Source organism: Eucyclogobius newberryi, unplaced genomic scaffold (genome assembly GCF_026437365.1).
Source record: "Eucyclogobius newberryi isolate DKJ021-1_F unplaced genomic scaffold, fEucNew1.0.hap1 SCAF_1, whole genome shotgun sequence".
Classification (NCBI taxonomy): Eukaryota; Metazoa; Chordata; class Actinopteri; order Gobiiformes; family Gobiidae; genus Eucyclogobius; species Eucyclogobius newberryi.
In genome coordinates, this window is record NW_027315723.1 from 16,655,208 (window position 1) to 16,676,816 (window position 21,609).

Genomic DNA, 21,609 nt, shown 5'->3' on the forward strand with positions numbered 1-21,609 from the left:
AATTTGAACAAAAATCGCTCAGCTAAAACATGTGACGATGGCTTTAGTTCACATTTTACCAAACACGCAAATCAAACCTAGAATTTAGAACAATTGCGACAGCTAAATTATGAAATATACCAGACCATATTGGGGAGTTCACTTGGTAATGCGCTGCTAAACCCAAAAACACATGAATAAAATGAATAGGTCACACATCCCATCTGACAAGTACAAGACAATGAGGACTACAATTAAAAATGAGTCAAATTATTCAAGTATTTAATTATTTAATGACGTCGTCTTCTGGTTTAGTCCCAGTATACTGCTGGTGTAATTCTAATATAATCCTGGAGTCGATTCTTGTTTTTGGTTTAGTCCCTGGTTTAGTCGGGGATTAGTATTAGCATCGTGTTGTTGAGCCCGCTTAAGACCCTGTTTAGTCCAAGTTTAACCCTTGGTCAAGTCCTGGTTTAGTCAGAAGTTTAGGCCTGCTATAGTCTTGGTTTAGTCCCAGTTTGGAACTTGGTTTAGTCATTGGGTTTGGCCTCGATTAGCCCTGGTTTTGTCATAGTTACTCCCTTTTTAGCCTGTGGTTTAGCCACGGGTGCTAAACCAGTCCTGGTTCAGCACCCGTCTCAGTCCTGGTTCAGCACCCGTCTCAGTCCTGGTTCAGCACCCGTCTCAGTCCTGGTTCAGCACCCGTCTCAGTCCTGGTTCAGCACCCGTCTCAGTCCTGGTTTAGTCTTGTCCCAGTCCTAGTTTAGTCTTTCTTCAGTCCGGGTTTAGCACCCTCTCCTCTCGCCAGCCCTGAGCATATAGTGCACAGGTGCTTGTTTTTCCACCGCTCTGAGCTCTCTGCTATTAATACCTCATAAAAGGCTGTTATCAAACCACATACTTTCCACAGAGACCAGTTTTCCTAGCGCACACGAACGCACCATCTCTCCATGTTCTCCCTAAAGAATATTCCTGAGCATTTTTGGACATGTTTTAAAATGTAAAATGATTAAAAACAATTCTGTATTTGGTATGTGGGGCAGAAGGAGTTGAATAGTTTCCACTGAACAAATGGTCAAGAGTTCAAGAAGGTGTTGTAAAGTCCAGGTTTGGACCTAGGATTTGTCCTGAAACCAGGTTAAGACCTAATATAGAGCTTGTTTAGTCCTGGTTAGACAGGACTTGGACCTACTCAGGTGCATTTATACTTGTCCTAAATTGAGCTAAATTTGGTCCTGATGTGGACATGGTTTGGTCCGATTCTAATCCTTGTTTAGTCCTGATCTAGTCCAGGCTTAGTGTGAACGCAAGTGTGACCGCATCCTATGTCATAAAAAATGTCCTTTTCTGTTTATTCCTGGTTTTATCTGGTATAAATAGAACAGATTTAGATTTAAGCCAGAACCAGACCATATTTTTGACCTAGGTTTAGGCCTAGTTTAGTCTTGAACCTGGTTTAGTTCATGTTGAGTCCTGATTTAGTCTTAGTCAGACCTAATTTAACCCTTGTTATAGTCTAGTTTAGTCTTGATTAAAGTAGAACAGGTTTAGATGAGGTTTTGGCCTGTAAGAGTCCATGTTTAGTTCTAGAGTTCAGACCTGGCTTAGTCCTGATCTAGACTTGTTTTTAGACCTCCCATGTCTTCCATGTAAAATGATAAGGCTTCGTGTTGTGTCTTTGGTATGTTTATGGTCACATTCTTTCCACTGGACAAAGGAGTTCAAGTGCCTCACTTTTAAAACAGGGAAGTGACAACGCTGCGGTAACAATGACCTTTCCGATCAACATATTTCAAAGTTTCAGGTCATGAAAATAAAGTTATTTTGATTTAACAGTGGAACAAACAGTCTTTGGCCTATATAATAAAGGAGAAGTGCTATTGTGTAATGCAATCATATCTGTTTTTTGTACAGAGTTTGAGCTAAGATAAAATAAGACAGCCTTTATTTGTCCACACAATGGGGAAATTTCGGTGTTGCAACGCAAGTAGATACAGAGGTAAAATAACAGATAATATTTGTTATCTGTTATCGTATTTGTTGCAAAAAAGTAGTAGTTTTGGTAGAATGAGCTGCAGTATAATAGTAGCAGTAACCACATGTCTAATATATGTTGAAACTTACAAATCTAATGTCCTTTATTTGCAATATAAAAGACACCACAAAACACATTTAATTTCCTTCCGAATTTGAAATATTTCGGATGTAATATTTAATTAACAGATATCTATAATGGCAAAATAGTTTTTGGGCAGAAGGATAACTAATAACAATCTTTTGTTTTAGTCCCAAATAATAGAACAAATGTTACAAAGGTTTTACAAAGCCAGTCCTGTGTTTTGTATCCATTTTACCTAATCAGTCCTGCGTGTTTAAATGTCTTTGGAAATACAGTCTTGGAGCAGTGAGGAGATTTAAGAGCTCAGAATGGAAAATATCATGTGAAGTTGTTTGTTTTGCAAAAGTCGCACGGTAAATGTGCTAATCATCAGCAGATCACATGCACCGCAGCCTATAGCTCAGTCACGCTGGAGTAATACTGTTGGTTTTTCCATTGGCTCATACACACAGCCACACAGGTGAGGGACAGGTAAGGGTCAGGGGAGGTTTAGTGTCTTCTCCTCTGTTAAAAGACGTATCACTTTCACTTTGAGTCCGGACGGATACTGTGTCACAATGGGTTTCATTCTGTAGGTCTACCATTTACCCTTCACTTTAATTTTCCCCAAAAGCCGTTCAAAATCTTGCTCTGACCTGGTAAAATGACCTCTGAGTTAGTTCAAGAAGTCTCTACAAACTACAGCAACAAACGATATTGCTAAGTCTTGCTGTAACGTCACATTTACAGGCACAAACATTTAACTTTGGGCTTTAGTCCAACGTCAAAATATTTGTGATAGTATTTTGTTCTTTCTGACTCAGCGCTGATAAAAGCGGTAGATTCACTTTTTCCGTTTGGTATGAAACTGTTTGTGCGACTCATCTGGAAAAGCTGACTGCATTGTTTGGGATCATCTACTTTTCCATCTTCACCTTAAAAAAATGAAATGAAACTGAAATATCTCGTATATAATAAGTCTTTCTATTAGACTGAATTGGAAAGAAGGGGATATCTTATTAATGGTCAGCTGAAAAGTGGCATAAATTATCTTGGTAAAGGTAATTTCAACCAAACCTGTGTTGCCAGAGCCTTCACCTGCAGATAGAGACACATCCAAGTGTTTCTCCTGCTCAGGTTATGGACAGGCCATGTCTCATGTTCAGCTCCTTCTTACTGAGCTGCAGAGGCCAAAGTAGCTCGGATTCATGATTGGTGCAGGAGCTGGGCTTTAGGTAATGACCAATCACATTAGAGAGAGAGCATGCGTTTTGAACTCACTGGATTTCAGCTTTGAAACTGGCGACACAAATGAGAGACTGGTGTGAGGCTCATTCTGTTTTCTGATTGGATAATGGTCTTGAGAACCAAAACATGAAATTGTTTATCTTCCGTCATGTCCAATGTAATTCGAATTAAGAATAAATCAACATTACAATCGTCATCAGTAAAAGCTATATTTCATTTGAACATGTTTACCTGGTCTAGGGACACAGACCGGTCAGGTTTATACACATTCTCTGTACATGCCCTTCATTTAAACACTATTGTAAAGCAGTAGCAGTTGTTTCTCTAGTGGTTGTAATGACTGAACATGAAACACAACAGACTTTTAATCATTGCCATGAAAAAGAATCAAATTTCTTCCTCCAAAGTTTGAACTCTGCTCCAAATCACATGCTTTTACTGACATTGGATGACTGTGGACCCGAGCTGATCATTTACAATTTTAAAATGCTGGATCTTGATTTGATTAAAATGTGATTAATAACCCAGCCTCATTTTTACACAATGAAACTTTCCTAAATAAACCAAGAGCTTGTACTGTATCCTACATATTCCATGATGTTATTTCCCATTCAAACAAACACCTTGAGTCGTGGAAAAAATAACACTAGACTATCTGTACTATGCACCCTTTGACCTCCTCTTCTTCTGTTGTTTTGAGTTTTCCATCGACGTCAGCACTCACCCCTTTGTTCAAACAAAAGCTTCTCAAGTGACGCTATGTTTTGGTTAAATTTATAGGAACAAAGGCCCGGAAACAGGGCAACAATGGCTAATTTGATACAAAAATGGGCCATGAAGTAATGAAATAGTCAGCATTGGAATTCTCACTGACCGAGGTCCAGTTTATATAAGAAAAATCCCAAATTCTGTGATCAATAACAAGGTCCATTACACTGCTATATTGCTCCAAACCCACCACAAAATCTGCACGTATAGTAGTAATTTTTAATCAATTAAACACTATATTATATGTTGCCTTGACATTTAAAAAGGAACACTACACATATCTATATAACAAATGTAACATAATTTAATAAGTCTTTGTTTGTTGGCTCATTAAATAGATATATATGCCTTGCAGAAGAAGTAATATAATCGTTCTGTGTCTCTGCTGTACTGCTGACATGAAACAACCCAGTAACCGCACTCTGGCGAGCCGTGTTTATGTACCGGTAAGCACAAATTGAGAAACTTAAATCTTTATTATTACAAAAGCAGTGGAAAATATGCGAGTCATTTGGACTCATAATAAAAGCTTATGAAACATTTCAAATAAAAAATGCATTCCTTGATTTGTTGCAAAATATCAGTCCAGACATTTTGTTCACACTGTAAACACAAGAGGACGTCATCAGATATGATTGTCCACATTAAAAACACATGTTATACAGTAGTCGTTACTTTACCACAAATAATACAAATATTGTTGTGTTGGGGTTTTAGAAACTCAGCAGCGTTAACTCTTTTTTTTGTGCAAAGCAAATGTAAACAAATGGGATATTGCGGCACGATTCCTTCCAGCTACTACTACTGCATTGGATTCCCTTACGTACCTGGTCCTAAAGTACACATGTCTGATCCACGGTCCTCCACAAACAAATACTTTCCATAATGTAGTCAAACATTACATTGCCCATTTTCCACTGAGGGAGTTTTTTCCATCACGAGACCAGAAACCAAAACCACACCCAACTATTACCACTACTACTGCAACTACTACTGCAATACCACAAGTACTACGAGTCAGCAATTTGAATGGATTTAACTACAGGCAAAAGTGCAGTGAGTCAGGTTAAAGCAAACTGGTAAACAGCAATTATGGAGGAATAACACGAGGAGCAGGTTCAGATGGAAAGTATAACAAGGTACACTCAAGCAGATAATTAACTCTGTGAAAGCTGCACTACGCAACTTTTCTGTAAAGTAAGTCACCTACCCGTCTCCAAGGAGATATGTTACTGTTTTGGGTGGAATGTTCAACAGTATAATATTAAACTTATCTTGCATTTATTAGTGTTTTTACTGCTCAAAAATACAGTGAGTGGGCTCGCCTCTCCACAGATCGGACCTGTAACTTGACCTGGAGGTGTCCTGTTTGTCGCCATGAAACAGAAAAGTTACATAGATTGGTGTAAAAAGCTAAACTACACAGATTATAACGAGAATGTGACGATGAGGGGATATTCTTATATTTGAAGCTCCGTCTGTAGGAGGCAGATATTTCCGTGTCTTTGGGGATGTGGTGTGACTAAGACCGGACACTTTGGAAAATACATAACCTCCAGCTCCATCTCTCAGTTTCACTTGTCACTTTGAATGAGTCACAGCTGTTCTTCCATGTCCCAAAGTAAAGGCAGCACTGGAGACATTTAGACATGAGAAAATGGAAAACTAGATTTGATTTTATAGTAGAAAAAGCTTCAGTTGTAGTCATCTGGACTCAGTTTGAAAAAGTAGACGTTTCGACTCTCATCCAAGAGTCATTGTCAATAACAGAATTTAGGTCGAGAACTCCGATATTAATACTGTTCTGTGGTAAGACCCGCCCATTGGGAGGAGCCTTCCTGAAGTAGAAAGAGTTGTTTGTTTCAACAGAAACTCCCCCTTGTATCTACCGAGCTAGCCTATTCAGAATCTTAATGGGCTATTAGAATCCTCTTTGTCTTTGTGAGACCCTTTATTATATTTCTTTATAAAAAGTATTTGTATTTATGAAAAGTATTTGTATTTATGAATGTGGTGTTTAAGTAAGTGATTTGCAGTGGTTATAGAGGCTATAGGTGCAGTGTGGGAGCTTACAATGGCAGGTCTTCTGTCCCATGCAGCATGGGAAAACAACATGAGACTGTGAGTAATGAGCTGTATGTAATCAAACACTATCTTACAAAACTATTCTACACATTAAACCTTAAGCAAGTACTGTTTTTTCTACCTTACATAGATGGATTCCCGTGATATTTGAGAGTTCACAGACTCATTGAAATCTTGAACCTCTCTCACTGAATGACCAGTCTAGTCACAAGGCAGCATTGCATTGTAGTTTGTGCAGAAGCCAAAGGCCCAATGCAAATGTCCTAATAACATGAGCATAAAGTCAATAAATGGCTATGTTTACATGCAAACTAAAAACCTAATCATTATCTGGTCAAGGAGTTATCAGCTTATTGAAATGTCATATAAATAGTCTGATGTGAGTAATCTGATTTCTCTCTGGTTGTTCACATATGTGCAGGTGTTGACAAGGTAATGTAAGCACAAAAGGACGTACTAATGTGGCAAAAACAAAAATGAAAGAAAATGTTAAAGATTGAAAGAGTTGCCTTAAAATACAGACTATGTTTTTAAATATTTGAGGGAAAGACTTTGTGCATTTGTGGATGGTAAAGATTGGTTCTTTGACAAATCAACACTCCACATGAGTCTGACTTCTGGCAGGTTATAGTTTGGTCAACTAACTCTGTCCGTTTTATCAAATACATCACCACTTTGATTCTATAGGAAATGATTTAGTCTCAGAAAATATTTCACTTAATTTGAGCTGACAGTTTATGTTTTTTGTTCATATTAACCATATACCAGGTCAAAACCTTGGCATTTACACAGTTGAAAGGCAAATTGTATCATAGAATGACCTGCCCCCAACTCAATTAAAAACTACAGGCCCTTATGAAAGCGATTATGTGAACATTATACGAGCCAAAACTACAGAAGATGGACAAGAGAGTCATCGAGGTCAATGAGTGCAGCATTCCTTTAAATAGTTGGATGAGATTTGTTGAGTGGGAGTCAAGGAGACAAACTGCTCATTGGATATTATTGGACATTCTTGTGATCCATCGCGCTGTCTGACGTGCAAACTTAAACACTTTTATACACTCTTATTTTTAGCTCATTCAATAAGAGTGAATGACTCAAGGAGGATTAGCGGCAGTGCGTGAGCAGGCAGCAAACAGCAGGCCAGAGGGACATCTAGTGGTGGAAACATTTAACAATGAGAAACATCATGATTCAAAAGCTTAAAAGCAACACTTTGTTTTCAACCCAAGTACACAGGGGGAAAAGAGCAATCCAATGTAATGCAGGCAACAATCAAGAGCCAAATTAAGTGGGACATGTGATATAAATGCTTTAAGTTATATTGAAAACAACAGTGAACCTATATTTGTGGACAATGAGGAAAGTATAACAATAAAAATATATGAAATGTCATAAGAACATACACTAAAATGAAAATAAATGTCAGAGGGCATTATTTGCCTCAATACAATCTACTTACGTCAGCCAATGGACATATGCCAAGTAATGAGACGTAACAACCAATAGTCTAAAAATATCTTTATATAGCGTTATCATATACCGTATTTTCCAGACTAAGTCGCACCAGCCAAAAAATGCATAATAGAGAAGAAAAAAAACATATATATATATATTGCACTAGAGTATGAAATAAGGTCGCAAGCGTGGAAATAACATTAATATCACATATAGGTTGCTCCGGAGTATAAGTATAAGTATATAAGTATAAATATAAGTATAAGTCGCACCCCGGCCAAAATTATGAAAAAAGCTGCGACTTATAGTCCGGAAAATACAGTATATTCTCTAACCCATCTCAGTCTGGGGGCACACTAAATGACACAGGTTAAATATATAATTAAGACCAAAATAAACAAACTTGCGATGCCATTTTTCAAACACGTGTATAAAGTTATTTTACGGAACTTTGTGGTTTAATTTTACAGCTCTACCAAGACATGTAAAGGCATGTTAAAGCACATATCTGAAGTATTGTCAGCGCAACACACAGGTTCATACAGACACTACGATGGCACAAATGATTCACATTTGAATTGTATTATTTGATCAAATTTTGAGGGAATAAATGTCGCTTGTTGCCTCTATTGATAAAAAATGTAATTAAAATTGAAAAATATTTAGTTCCTTCTATATGTTTATGACAATATCAAGCTTTTTTTTTTTTTACCAATATACCAAGTATAAATTGTACATGTTGTTTCAGACTATAGGGCAGAGATTGGACAATGGGGGAAACCATTATCTCCTCTATTAATGGGAAAAACTGAGGACATTAAAACAATATCTACATTTTTATTGTCAATATCGCCCACTTCCGCTCAAACAATTGTGTTGAAACAAACTTTGACCAAGGCTTTACAATAATAATTATTTTCTCGCACTGTAAAACTCACCCTCAGCGTTCCCGCTTCATAAAGCTCTTCTGGGACTTTACAGGCGATGAGAGCGTTGGGCAACTCTGTGAACTTGACGTCGACCGTGGCCTCTTCATTAGTGCCGTTCTGCTGCTGCATCGTGGAGGATAAATGTAGATCAAAAACAGATCTGAAACAAAGATAGAAATTAATTTAGTGGCGCTTTAGTCCTGGTTTGGCTATACATATAAACACAGAATCAAACCATTGTGACAGCTGCATTTCAAGCCTTTATTTTCTAGCTGTATACAAAACAAAAATAAATAATAAGAAAAAACAAGAAAAGTAAAGTAATTAACATGTCGGTGTAATCCCTCATTCGTCCAGGAGTGTTCCACTGTAGAAAAAGATTCAGTTGTATCATCTGGACTCTGTTTATAGGAAAAACGAAACGTTAAATAATTAACTAAATAAAACTAGAAAAGTATTAAAATGATTGTACGATCTGTGGGTAAATTACAACAATAAGCTTTGGTTCAAGTAAATCGCAAGATTGAAGAGTAAATGAAAACAGATATAAATGAAATACAGCAAAGCAAAAATGTACAAAAACAATACTATTTGGAATATTAAATGATCAATGTAATGAAAAAAGAAAAGATATAGATAGAAATCGTTACAATAACACTAAAACCAGAGCAACCCAGAATAAAACAGCTTGTTCTTTCACTTTCAACACCTAGAAACGCCTCATCACACCAATAGTAATGAGCAAATTATAACATCTTAATCATACTTTTATGTACTTACTGTGACGATCCGAGGCGTTATTTCATGCTGTTTTGGACAAATAAAGTGCTCTTCTCTTCTCACAGTTTCTACAAGTCCTTATATATTAGCTTACCTGCTGCTTTAAGCTTAATGCTAACACAAAACCGGCTCGATAAAGGCAAAAATACAACAATCGGTTGAAGTTTTAACACTGATAGATAGATAAAGGTCTATTCTATCAGGCGAGGTGTAATCGAAAGCAGAAGTGGAGCTGAATTGTGTTATTTTTGTCTAAAATCGAAGGCAGATTGTCGTAAAGGATAAAGTAGGAGGTGACGTCAATGGACATGCTGCTTCTTCATTGGTGGAATGTAAAGTAGGAGTTTGTTGCCATCTTGCGATAAAATATGGTAATTGCAAATGAAAACAGAATTATTTAATATGAATATGTTGGGATAGAATAAAATAAATTCACTGGAAGCATTTTTTTTTATTTATTTGTTGCCTTTATTAGTTGTATTGTTCTGATTTATAAGTTCAATTTGGAAAAAAAATAACTTATCAATCTTTTTTTTTATAGAGCTAGTTTTATAGAGCTAAATATGGTCAGAACTTGGTAAACCATCTTGTTTATTCGGATGGATAAGAGGAATCGAGTTTTGACAGAATGCGCTATTTTTGTCCTGACAAAATTTGGTTTGGACGGATACCTGACCATTCCAAATCCCCTTGGACTCTGGACTCAAGCTGAACGTGAAGCCCCTTGTTCTATATGCACTTTTCTATATAAATGCACTTTATAAATAAATATAATGTATCCATTTTCTTTTGATTTCCTCAACCAAACAATTGTAAGATTATAGACATGCAGCCATGTTTGTTTTTTTGTATTTGCACTGTTGTTTGTGATGTTTAATAAATGAAAATTTTACAAATAAATAAATACATGAATTAAAAAAAAGATCAGAGACTAAAAATAAAAGCAAAAAGAAATTGATTTTGAGTGAAGCAAGTAGAGGAGAAGGAGAATTTACGTACAATATATCCTTGCCTCTATCCCGTCTCCATCCTGCCCTCTTGTGGCCAAACTGAATATAGGTCACCTAGTGCCCCAAATGTAGATATTTTGTGACTTACTTATTATATAATTAATGAATTAACCCGAACCCAACAGAAACAGTAATGTTCCTATATTTAGGTTTGTCTGTTTGGTTTATCTTCATGCTTTATTAGGCTGTATAATTACGTCTCAAAATAAGGTAATGTGAAAAAGATCTTGCAAATATTGGAAACATTTTGAAATAAAAAAAGTTTCTTTGTTTTTACAGCTTAACTTGTCACTCATCAATGAAATTGCAGATGCTTACTGTGCCAACTATTTAACCGCAATGGCGACAGAATAGCCACCAGGCGATTCTGTCTTGACTTGAGAAGCAAAATACAAAAAGAAGTTGTGATCCAAAGATGTCAGTTCTTGAGAAATTGCAGAAGAAAATGAATACCGCCACTGCCTGCTGTCACAGCTAGGCTATGTGTTCAGACCTTTATTTTCATTGCTCTTATATGTATCTGTTCATGTACAATTGATGTGAAGGTACATTTATAAGGTTTACATGTGTTTACATGTGTTTTTATGTGTTTGTTACAGTTTTACAAAATTCCAATTGTCAAAGAGACAAGTTGTGGGGAAAAGCGTCTTAAAAGACATTAAAGACAAGTCTTCTCTACATGGTCGTTGGACTCTATTTTTTGGATGTTTGATATCTGTCCAGCCCTGGTAGTGACACCACAGTGAGGACAGAATAGACCTTGAAGATTTTTTGTGAACACTGGTCGGTAGGGCCCCCTAAGAATTTCTGCCTAGGGCCCCCACACCCTAGAATCGCCCCTGCCGCTGTGGTGAACCTTCACCAAGCGCAATCCAGCAAAAAACGCTTTCAAAATGACTCGGAAAATAGAATTGTGAAGGAAAACAGATTGGAAAGAGATCAGATGGGGCTACTAGAATTCTTTCTGTATTGTAGCAGTTTATCTACGCTGACCGTTTCCTTCAAACGTGCCCATCATTTTTCTAAAGTTCTTTACGTTGCTTAAACTATAATTACTTTCTCTGTCCACCAGGAACCGCAGTAGAGCGTGCTATGCCAGTCTCACTATTTACTGTATTTTTTTTTCATAGTTTTGGGTGCGACTTATACTCCGGAGTGACTTATATGTGATATTATTTGTTATGTTCACACTGACAGCCGCAAGAGGGCGCTCTAGGCTCTAAGCGACGCAGAAGAAGAATCTCCACTTCCTCTACCTCTGGAGTTTGTGGAGTTGTTTAGAAGTGACACAGAGGAAGAATAATGATTTGGGGTAATACTGATGCTTTGGTAAACTTGTTAGCATGTTCTTTATGCTATAGTTATCTGAATAACAGTTCATATGTTACGTTAACATACCAGACACTTACCACAGTTCTGTCTGTGCGTCATGTAGCTGAAGGTGTTAGTGTTAGCATATATACACCTATTCACCATGTTATTTTAAATTGCATTTCAAGATGAAATGTCTGTTCTTGGTTTTGGATTTTATCAAATGCGACTTATATTCCAGCACGATTTAGATACGTTTTTTTCTTCTCTTTTATGCATTTTATGCCTGGTGCAACTTATAATAATATAAAAATACGGTAATATGCATGACGCTACCAATCTTCAACGATAACATCTCCCAATGCAGTACATTTTTCTGTCCGCAAGATTGTGCTAGTTCCACTTATAGTGTTTTGCTTTTTGTAATGTTGAGCGCTTGATTTCAATCGAGTGCTTGATTTCATTGCCTTTATTATACATGGTAATTTTTTCCCCCAAATGTCTCCCACCCCCTTGGCATATCAATAATGATAATATTCTTATTTTTGTTATTAATATTATTATTATTATGGCGCGTTACATTAAAGTCAGACCAACGTAATTATATTCAGACAAAAGTGTTTGAACCTATGTCAAATAGTTTTAATGTCACATTTAACAAGATTATGTGTCATCCCTGATCCTTTGCCGTTCTTCCTGTACTTTGTGTCGTTGCAACAAAACAGACTCACTGTGAGACAAATAACGTTTTATTATCTTCTGTCTGCCTCTTGAACTCTTGCTCGTTGTTCCTCCGTGGTTCCTTTGTCTCCTCTGAGCTTTGAGACACCACTTAATATGGCACATCTGACTGACAGCCAATAGAGCTCCTGCACCACGTGACATTTTATCAACTGCAGGGAAGAAACAACAGTAAAGAATGGGAAAGTTGGCTTTTGGAGTTTCTGTTTGTCATTAATTGAAGCCGTAATTAACAATACATCTTAAAAACGAATTGGATTCAATCGGCGACCATCACGTGTCAGGGGTGTGCTTTTAATATAATCGCCCATTCGCAATCTGAATAATAATAAAAATAATAATAAAATCTGGAGCTTTATAAATCCAGTAAAATGCTCTGTCTTTCTTATGCCCTGGATAATATGTCCATCCCAGAGCGCAAAAATAATCCGCAAAGACGACCTTCTGAAACTTGCAAAAGATTTCTTTCTTTCCAAAGACTAGTTTTATTTGAATGATGACGGAACACTAAAAGCCTCTCCTTGAACCGACACCTTAACGTGGAGGAGGGGTTTGAGCGCCCGAATGATCCCAAGAGCTATGTTGTACCCTGGTAGGGTCTCCCAAGGAGGAGATTCTCCCGCCCTCAAAGCGCATCACGATGATGGACAGTAACATGGCGTCTCGTTACACCCATGAGTTCCTGGAGCTGGAGCAAATCGGTTGTGGAGAGTTTGTTTGGACGGATATATTTACGCCATCAAGAGGTCAAAGAAGCCGCTCGCCTGGTCTGTGGACGAACAGAACGCCCTTCGCGAGGTGAACGCTCACGCCGTCCTGGGACAGCACCCCCATGTGGTCAGATATTACTCTGCGTGGGCCGAGGACGCGCACATGTTGATCCAGAGTCCTGTAACGGGGGGACGCTGGCCGATGCCATGTTGAAGCGGCGCTCAAAGATCTGGTGCTGCAAGTGACGCGAGGCCTGCGCTACATCCACTCCACGGGCCTCGTGCACATGGACCTCAAACCCAGTCATATTTTTATTTCCCGTAAATCTGCTTCGAGTTGTTAAGACTTGGATGAAGAGGACGAACTCTCCACCAACGTTGTTTACAAGATCGGTGACTTGGGTCATGTGACGTGCGTGAACAACCCTCAGGTGGAAGAAGGCGACAGCAGATACTTTGCCTACGAGGTCCTGCAGGAGGACTACAGTGACCTGACGAAGGCGGACATCTTCGCTCTGGCTCTGACGGTCGTGAGTGCGTCGGGAGCAGAGCCGTTGCCCCCAAACGGAGACAAATGGCACGAAATCAGGCAAGCAGAAGTGGCAAAAATCCCCCAGGTTCTGTCGTTTCTCAAGTTGATGGTTCATCCTGACCAGTCGCGCCGACCTTCGACCTCAGAGCTCCTGAGGAACCCCGTTCTTCTGACCGCTGCTCGAATGGCTGCTGACCAACTGAGAGTGGAGCTCAACGCTGAGAAGTTCAAGAACGCTCTGCTAAAGTTCTGCAAAAAGAACTGAAGTTTTATAGTTGTGAATAAAATCATATTGTATATAATTGTTTCTCATTTTGATTAGTTTGATGCTCATGTGAACTATAAAAGCTCTATAGTGGAAAGTTTTGTGGAGATGTAGCACGTATTATAGATTTAATAATTTCTTGCAATAAATACAAGGGTTTGATTTAAAGATCCATCCATCCATCTTCTGCCGCTTTATCCGGGGCCGGGTCACGGGGGCAGCAGTCTGAGCAGGGACTCCCAGACTTCCTTCTCCCCAGACACTTCCTCTAACTCCTCCGGGGGATCCCGAGGCGTTCCCAGGCCAGCCGAGAGACATAGTCTCTCCAGCGTGTCCTGGGTCTTCCCCGGGGCCTCTTCCCGGTGGGACATGCCTGAAACACCTCCCGAGGGAGGCGCCCAGGAGGCTCCGGAATAGATGCCCGAGCCACCTCAGCTGGCTCCTCTCGACGTGGAGGAGCAGCGGCTCTACTCCGAGCTCCTCACCTTATCTCTAAGGGAGCGCCCAGCCACACGGCGGAGGAAACTCATTTCGACCGCTTGTATCCGCGATCTTGTTCTTTCGGTCACGACCCAAAGCTCATGACCATAGGTAAGGGTAGGAACGTAGACCGACCGGTAAATTGAGAGCTTTGCCTTTCGGCTCAGCTCCCTCTTCACCACAACGGTCCGATGCAACGACTGCATCACTGCAGCCGCTGCACCGATCCTCCTGTCGATCTCACGCTCCATCCTTCCCTCACTCGTGAACAAGACCCCGAGATACTTGAACTCCTCCACTTGGGGCAAGGACACCCCACCCACCTGGAGAGGGCAAGCCACCTTTTTCCTGCCGAGAACCATGGCCTCGGATTTGGAGGTGCTGATTCTCATCCCAGCCGCTTCACACTCGGCTGCAAACCGTCCCAGTGCATATTGCAGGTCCGGGTTTGATTGAGCCATCAGGACAACATCGTCTGCAAACAGTAGAGATGAGATCCTGTGGTCCCCAAACCGGACACCCTCCGACCCCTGACTGCGCCTAGAAATTCTGTCCATAAAAATTATGAACAGAACCGGTGACAAAGGGCAGCCCTGGCGGAGTCCAACATGCACTGGGAACAGGTCTGATTTACTGCCGGCAATGCGAACACAGCTCCTGCTCCGGTCATACAGGGACCGGACAGCCCTGAGCAAAGGGCCCCGGACCCCGTACTCCCGGAGCACCCCCCAAAGGACACCCCGAGGGACACGGTCGAAAGCCTTCTCCAGATCCACAAAGCACATGTGGACTGGTTGGGCAAACTCCCATGAACCCTCGAGCACCCGATGGAGGGTATAGAGCTGGTCCAGTGTTCCACAACCGGGACGAAAACCACTCTGCTCCTCCTGAATCCGAGGTTCGACTATCGGTCGGATTCTCCTCTCCAGTACCTTGGAATAGACCTTACCCGGGAGGCTGAGGAGTGTGATCCCTCTGTAGTTGGAACACACCCTCCGGTCCCCCTTCTTGAACAGAGGGACCACCACCCCGGTCTGCCAGTCCAGAGGCACGGTCCCCGAACGCCACGCGATGTTGCAGAGACGTGTCAACCAAGACAGTCCTACAACATCCAGATACTTTAGGTACTCAGGGCGGATCTCATCCACCCCCGGAGCTCTGCCACCGAGGAGTTTGCGAACAACCTCAGTGACTTCAGCTTGGGTGATGGATGAGCCAGCCTCCGAGTCCCCGGTCTCTACTTCCTCTTCGGAAGACGTGACTGAGGGATTAAGGAGATCCTCAAAGTATTCCTTCCACCGTCCGACGACATCCCCAGTCGAGGTCAGCAGGCCTCCACCCGCACCGTAAACGGTGTTGGTGAGACACTGCTTCCCCCTCCTGAGGCGCCGGACGGTTTGCCAGAATTTCTTTGGTGCCGACCGATAGTCCTCCTCCATGGCCTCCCCGAACTCCTCCCAGGCCCGGGTTTTTGCCTCTGCGACAGCACGAGCCGCGGCTCGCTTGGCCTGCCGATACCCGTCGATGACCTCCGGAGACCTACAAGCCAGAGTGGCCTGATAGGCCTCCTTCTTCAGTCTGACGGCATCCCTTATTTCCGGTGTCCACCACCGGGTTCGGGGGTTGCCGCCACGACAGGCACCGGAGACCTTGCGACCACAGCTCCGAGCAGCCGCATCAACAATGGAGGCGGAGAACATGGTCCACTCGGACTCAATGTCCCCAGCCTCCCCCGGGACATGGGAGAAGCTCTCCCGGAGGTGTGAGTTGAATACCCTACTGACAGAGGGCTCCACTAGACGTTCCCAACAGACCCTCACATTGCGCTTGGGTCTGCCAAGTCTGTCCGGCTTCCTCCTCCGCCAGCGGATCCAACTCACCACCAGGTGGTGATCGGTTGACAACTCTGCCCCTCTCTTCACCCGAGTGTCCAAGACACGCGGCCGGAGGTCTGATGACACGACAACAAAGTCGATCATTGACCTCAGGCCTAGGGTGTCCTGGTGCCATGTGCACTGATGGACACCCTTGTGCTTGAACATGGTGTTCGTTATGGACAAACCGTGGCTAGCACAGAAGTCCAATAAATGAACACCGCTCGGGTTCAGATCGGGGAAGCCGTTCTTCCCGATCACCCCTCTCCAGGTGTCACTGTCATTGCCCACGTGGGCGTTGAAGTCCCCCAGTAGAACAACGGAGTCCCCGGTCGGTGCACTGTCCAGTACCCCTCCCAAGGACTCCAAGAAGGCCGGGTACTCTTCACTGCTGTTCGGCCCGTAGACCGCCACAACAGTGAGAGACCTGTCCCCCACCCGAAGGCGTAGGGACCCTCTCGTTCACCGGGGTAAACTCCAACACGTGACGGCTGAGCTGAGGGGCTATCAGCAAGCCCACACCAGCCCGCCACCTCTCCCCGCGGGCAACACCAGAGAAGTGGAGCGTCCAGCCCCTCTCGAGGAGAAGGGTTCCAGAGCCCAAACTGTGCGTGGAGGTGAGGCCGACTATATTTAGTCGGTATCGCTCAACCTCCCGCACAAGCTCAGGCTCTTTCCCCCCCAGCGAGGTGACATTCCATGTCCCCAGAGTTAGTCTCTGTGTCTGGAGATCTGGTCGCCGAGGCCCCTGCCGTCAACTGCCGCCCAGATCTCTCTGCACCGGCCCTTTATGGATCCTCCTGCGGGTGGTGGGCCCACAGGAGGGCGGCCCCACGTCGCTCTTTCGGGCTGTGCCCGGCCGGGCCCTGTGGGGTAAGACCCGGCCACCAGGCGCTCGCCATGGAGCACCCATCCCAGGCCTGGCTCCAGGATGGGGCCTCGGTGACGCCGATCCGGGCGACGTAAACTGCCTTGTTCGTGTTGTCATCATAGGGGGCTTCTGAACCGATCTTTGTCTGACCCGTCACCTAGGACCTGTTTGCCTTGGGAGACCCTACCAGGGGCCTGAAGCCCCCGACAACATAGCTCCCGGGATCATTCGGGCACTCAAACCCCTCCACCACGTTAAGGTGTCGGTTCAAGGAGAGGTTAATTACCTTAATTTAAACATATGCCGGTTATTGAGTCTGCAATAACTACTGAATCAACTAGTCAAATTAGTATTTATTTCTCTTTGAACTTTAATACATTTGAACCAGCATGAGGTGGAAACTGAAAACTCCTGTGAAATGGAATCATAATAATAAAACCACTTTATTTTAGGTCGACCACACAGCTCCAAACAACTCAAATTATTTACAAAATACACCAGTTTTGTATAAAAAAAAGGCAAACTAAAATATTAAAGGAACTTTTGGCTAAATTAAAATTATTACGTAACAGAATTTCATTATGTTAAGATAGTAGAAAAAACTTCAGTTGTAGTCATCTGGACTCAGTTAGAACTGAGTCCAGATGACTACAACTGAAGTTTTTTCTACTATGGAACACGCCTGGACGAATGAGGGATTACACCGACATTATGTTAAGATCATAGTTCAAAAAATGCTTTAAAAAAAAAAACCCGCTGGTTTATGATGAATATCTCTAATTACTGGGCATATTTACATGATACAATAACTTGTCTGTCATGAATTCAGTTATTTAATTATGCGGTCAAATGTGGTGCCTCAATCATCATACAGACTTCAATACAGCTGACAAACAACCAAAGCAGTCATAAGATTAATGTGTGTAATAAACTAAATCTCTAATAGTTATAATGTCCCATCTGAAATTATAACAATAGCTGATCCTAAAATAAGAATATTCAAGCACTAAAACAAAACAATATATATTTAGAAGTGATACATTTTTTGCTGATCATTTGTAGTTTTGGCGGCTTGAGCGAGCTACAGCAATTCTCTAGAGCAGTTTGTACTGGACCTTCTAAGGAGAAAGTCCAGTAAAGGATAAATGTAGTTAATAATACAATTAAGGGGGACATATATAACTTATTTGGACATTTTAACCATCATATAATGTTGTTTCCTCCTCAAAAACAGACAAGTGTAGTTTTGTGGTGATGGCTAATGGCTGCACTAGACGAGAGCACTATTTTCTTGGAGGTGTTATTTACCTAAAATGTTCCAAAATATGGTATTAAACCTCTATCTCTGTAGAGACGAGCAGGGGATAACACCAGGCTTAAGTTACAGGTCAGATCTGTGGAGAGATGCACTTAAGAATGAATGTTTTTGAGCAATAAACACCTGTTATTGCACTTAGACACGTTTAATTCCATACTATGGAACTTTCCAGCCAATGTAGTAACATCTCCATAGAGACAAGCAGGTGGCCAAACCTCCAGTGCACTTTTAGGACATAAAATTAGAAATACCAATTGCAAATGTGTCAAATCAAATCAAATCAAATCAATTTATTTTTGTAAGGCCCAAAATCACAACAACAGTTGCCTCTGAGGGCCACAGGGAGAAATGAATCAACAATGTCTGTGGTGGCGATGGAGTCAGACAATGTCTGTGGTGGCGAGGGACGATGTCCCAGGGTCCTCTGTCCTTAGACTCTCCTTCTCGGCCAGGAAAAACTACAAAAAAAACCTCTTTGGGAAAAAAGCGTAGAAACCTGGAGGAGTTCCAGTGAAGGAGAGATCCGACTCTCACAGACGGACACGAGGAGACTGGAGCTGGACCCACTCTTCAAGCAGATGAGGGACCGTCTGAGTCGAGCTGGACCCACTCTTCAGGCAGATGAGGGACCGTCTGAGTCGAGCTGGACCCACTCTTCAGGCAGATGAGGGACCGACTGAGGCGAGCTGGACCCACTCTTCAGGCAGATGAGGGACCGACTGAGTCGAGCTGGACCCACTCTTCAGGCAGATGAGGGACCGTCTGAGTCGAGCTGGACCCACTCTTCAGGCAGATGAGGGACCGACTGAGGCGAGCTGGACCCACTCTTCAGGCAGAAGAGGGACCGTCGGAGGCGAGCTGGACCCACTCTTCAGGCAGATGAGGGACCGACTGAGGCGAACTGGAGCCACTCTTCAGGCAGATGAGGGACCGTCCACACAGGGCAGGGACCACTTCACCAGGGGAGGGGCATCTGGGTCCACAGGTCCTCAGGAGTGAGAGAAAGAAAAGAAGGCGGTGAACAATTTGCAAGTGGAATCAAAAAATAAATATTGTTTGATAGCATAAGTAGTCAGAAGAAGAAGAGGATAGTGCTCAAGCTGTCATACTTCCCCCAGCATAGTTACTCCTAGGGCAGCGTAGCTAAAGCTGTGGGTTTATGTTTCTGTTCCTAACTACTCTGACCATAAGCGATTTCGAAGAGGAACGTTTTAAGCCTGGACTTAAATGAAGAGACTGTGTCAGCATATTTAACATGGGTCGGGAGCTGATTCCATAACACAGGAGCTTGGTAGTTAAACGCTCTACCTCCTACTGTACTTTTAGAGACTCTTGGGACCACCAGAAGGCCGGCATTCTGAGAGCGAAGAGCTCTGTTTGGATGATATGGTTCTATAGCATCTTTGAGGTAGGATGGGGCCATGTCATTTATGGCTTTGTAGGTCAAGAGTAGAATTTTAAATTTGATTCTAGACTCGACGGGGAGCCAGTGAAGAGACTTCAGCACCGGCGTAATGTGCTCTCTTCTTTTTGTTCCTGTTAGTAATCTTGCTGCTGCATTTTGAACCAGTTGAAAGCTTTTTATGGAGCTTTTAGGACACGCTGCAAGCAGGGAGTTACAGTAGTCTAATCTAGTCGTTACAAATGCATGGATAAGTTTTTCGGCATCACTTTTAGGCAGGATTCTTCTGATTTTGGCTATGTTGCGCAAATGGAAATAGGCTGTTTTACAAGCTTGATTTATATGAGCTTTAAATGAGAGCTCCTGGTCAAATAAGACTCCAAGGTTTCTTACAGTAGAACTGGAGGCTACACTGACATTGTCCAGTGTGACTATCTGCTCAGATAGAGAGTCTCGTAGATGCTTAGGGCCAAGCACAATGACCTCGGTTTTTTCAGGGTTAAGAAGCAGGTAGTTTAGTGTCATCCAGGTTTTTATCTCCTTCACACAAGTACTAAGTCTGTCTACTTGATCGCTCTGATCAGGTTTCATTGATAAATACAGCTGAGTGTCGTCTGCATAGCAGTGGAAGTTAATGTCATGCTTTCTGATGATGTTGCCTAATGGCAGCATATAAAGAGTAAACAGAATTGGACCGAGTACCGAACCCTGTGGCACACCGTAAATTACTTTAGAGCTTGGTGAGGAGCTCTGGTTTACATTAACAAATTGGAACCTATCAGATAGATAGGATTTAAACCAGCTGAGGGCTGTTCCTCCAACACCTACATCACATTCCAAGGTGTCCAGGTGTATTTAAAAGTCAAACTAAAGCATAATGTCCCCAACAAATATTAATACACAGAACATTTTAGACAATATACAGCTTACAATGTGGGACCTTTGTCTATTGTGTTATAATAAAAAAGAGTTATACAAGTTGGTGAAGGGTTAGCTAGTATTTTTGAAGTAGGAGTACATGCAGTGTTGGAGTAGTAAACAGGAGGAGCGCAGAGACAAAATATAGCACTATTTAAAGCTGTTCTGAAGGGGATTTAGTCCTGGTTTGGTTCTGGTCTAGTCTCGGTTTAATCTTAGGTCAGTCCAGGGCCGGCCCAGCGAACTAAGCAGCCGTTTAGGGCCCCGAGGTGTTAATAGGGCCCCCAATCTGGCAACCCTATTTATACGAAGTGCAAGCGCAGCGTGCGCCATTATTGTAGTAGCGCTGCTGGCGTACACAGCGGTAATATATAACGCACAAACCGTATTCATTTGTAATGACAATCTGGCAACCAAGGCACCAAACCTACGCTGATTGGTCAACTTCATTGTGCGCGAGGAGAAAGAGAGCAAAACATTAGGGCCATAATACTTTTGTGGGAAAAGAAAAAGGTGCAGTAACGCTTCTTGCCACTTGATGGAGCTGTTGACAGATGAATAAAACGCCATCTTCCGTTCTGTGAATGTAGAAGGGATTTGTATTCAAACTGAGCAGATATATTCTTCTCCAGTGGGAGTAGAAACATAGATATTTACAGGGAGCACAGCTCATTTGACTGCGACTAAAGAGGGCAAAGTGTCCTGTCCAGTTGTGTAGCCATGGCAACGCTCGGCAGGATTTTTACAAAAACACTTAACATACAGTGCATCCGCATTCCCAGCACGCATTCTTTTCTACATTTCATCGTACAAACTTATTCCAAATGGG

At 42.1% G+C, this 21,609-nt stretch overlaps 1 protein-coding gene and 1 pseudogene across 1 annotated transcript in view; one reads left to right on the top strand and one right to left on the bottom strand.

Moving 5' to 3' along the window:
- The window catches only part of LOC140354639 (calcipressin-1-like), a 15,360-nt gene extending 5,703 nt beyond the window's left edge, over window positions 1–9,657 (bottom strand). Inside the window, exons 1-2 of the mRNA XM_072439773.1 lie at window positions 9,349–9,657; window positions 8,578–8,728 (exon numbers count right to left, since the gene is read on the bottom strand). Of these exons, the coding sequence (XP_072295874.1) occupies window positions 8,578–8,697 (120 nt within the window). The 5' untranslated portion in view covers window positions 8,698–8,728; window positions 9,349–9,657. The remainder of the gene's footprint in view (window positions 1–8,577; window positions 8,729–9,348) is intronic.
- A 2,338-nt stretch (window positions 9,658–11,995) lies between these two features.
- On the top strand, window positions 11,996–13,917 carry LOC140363361 (wee1-like protein kinase; annotated as a pseudogene).
- The last annotated feature ends 7,692 nt before the right edge of the window (window positions 13,918–21,609 follow it).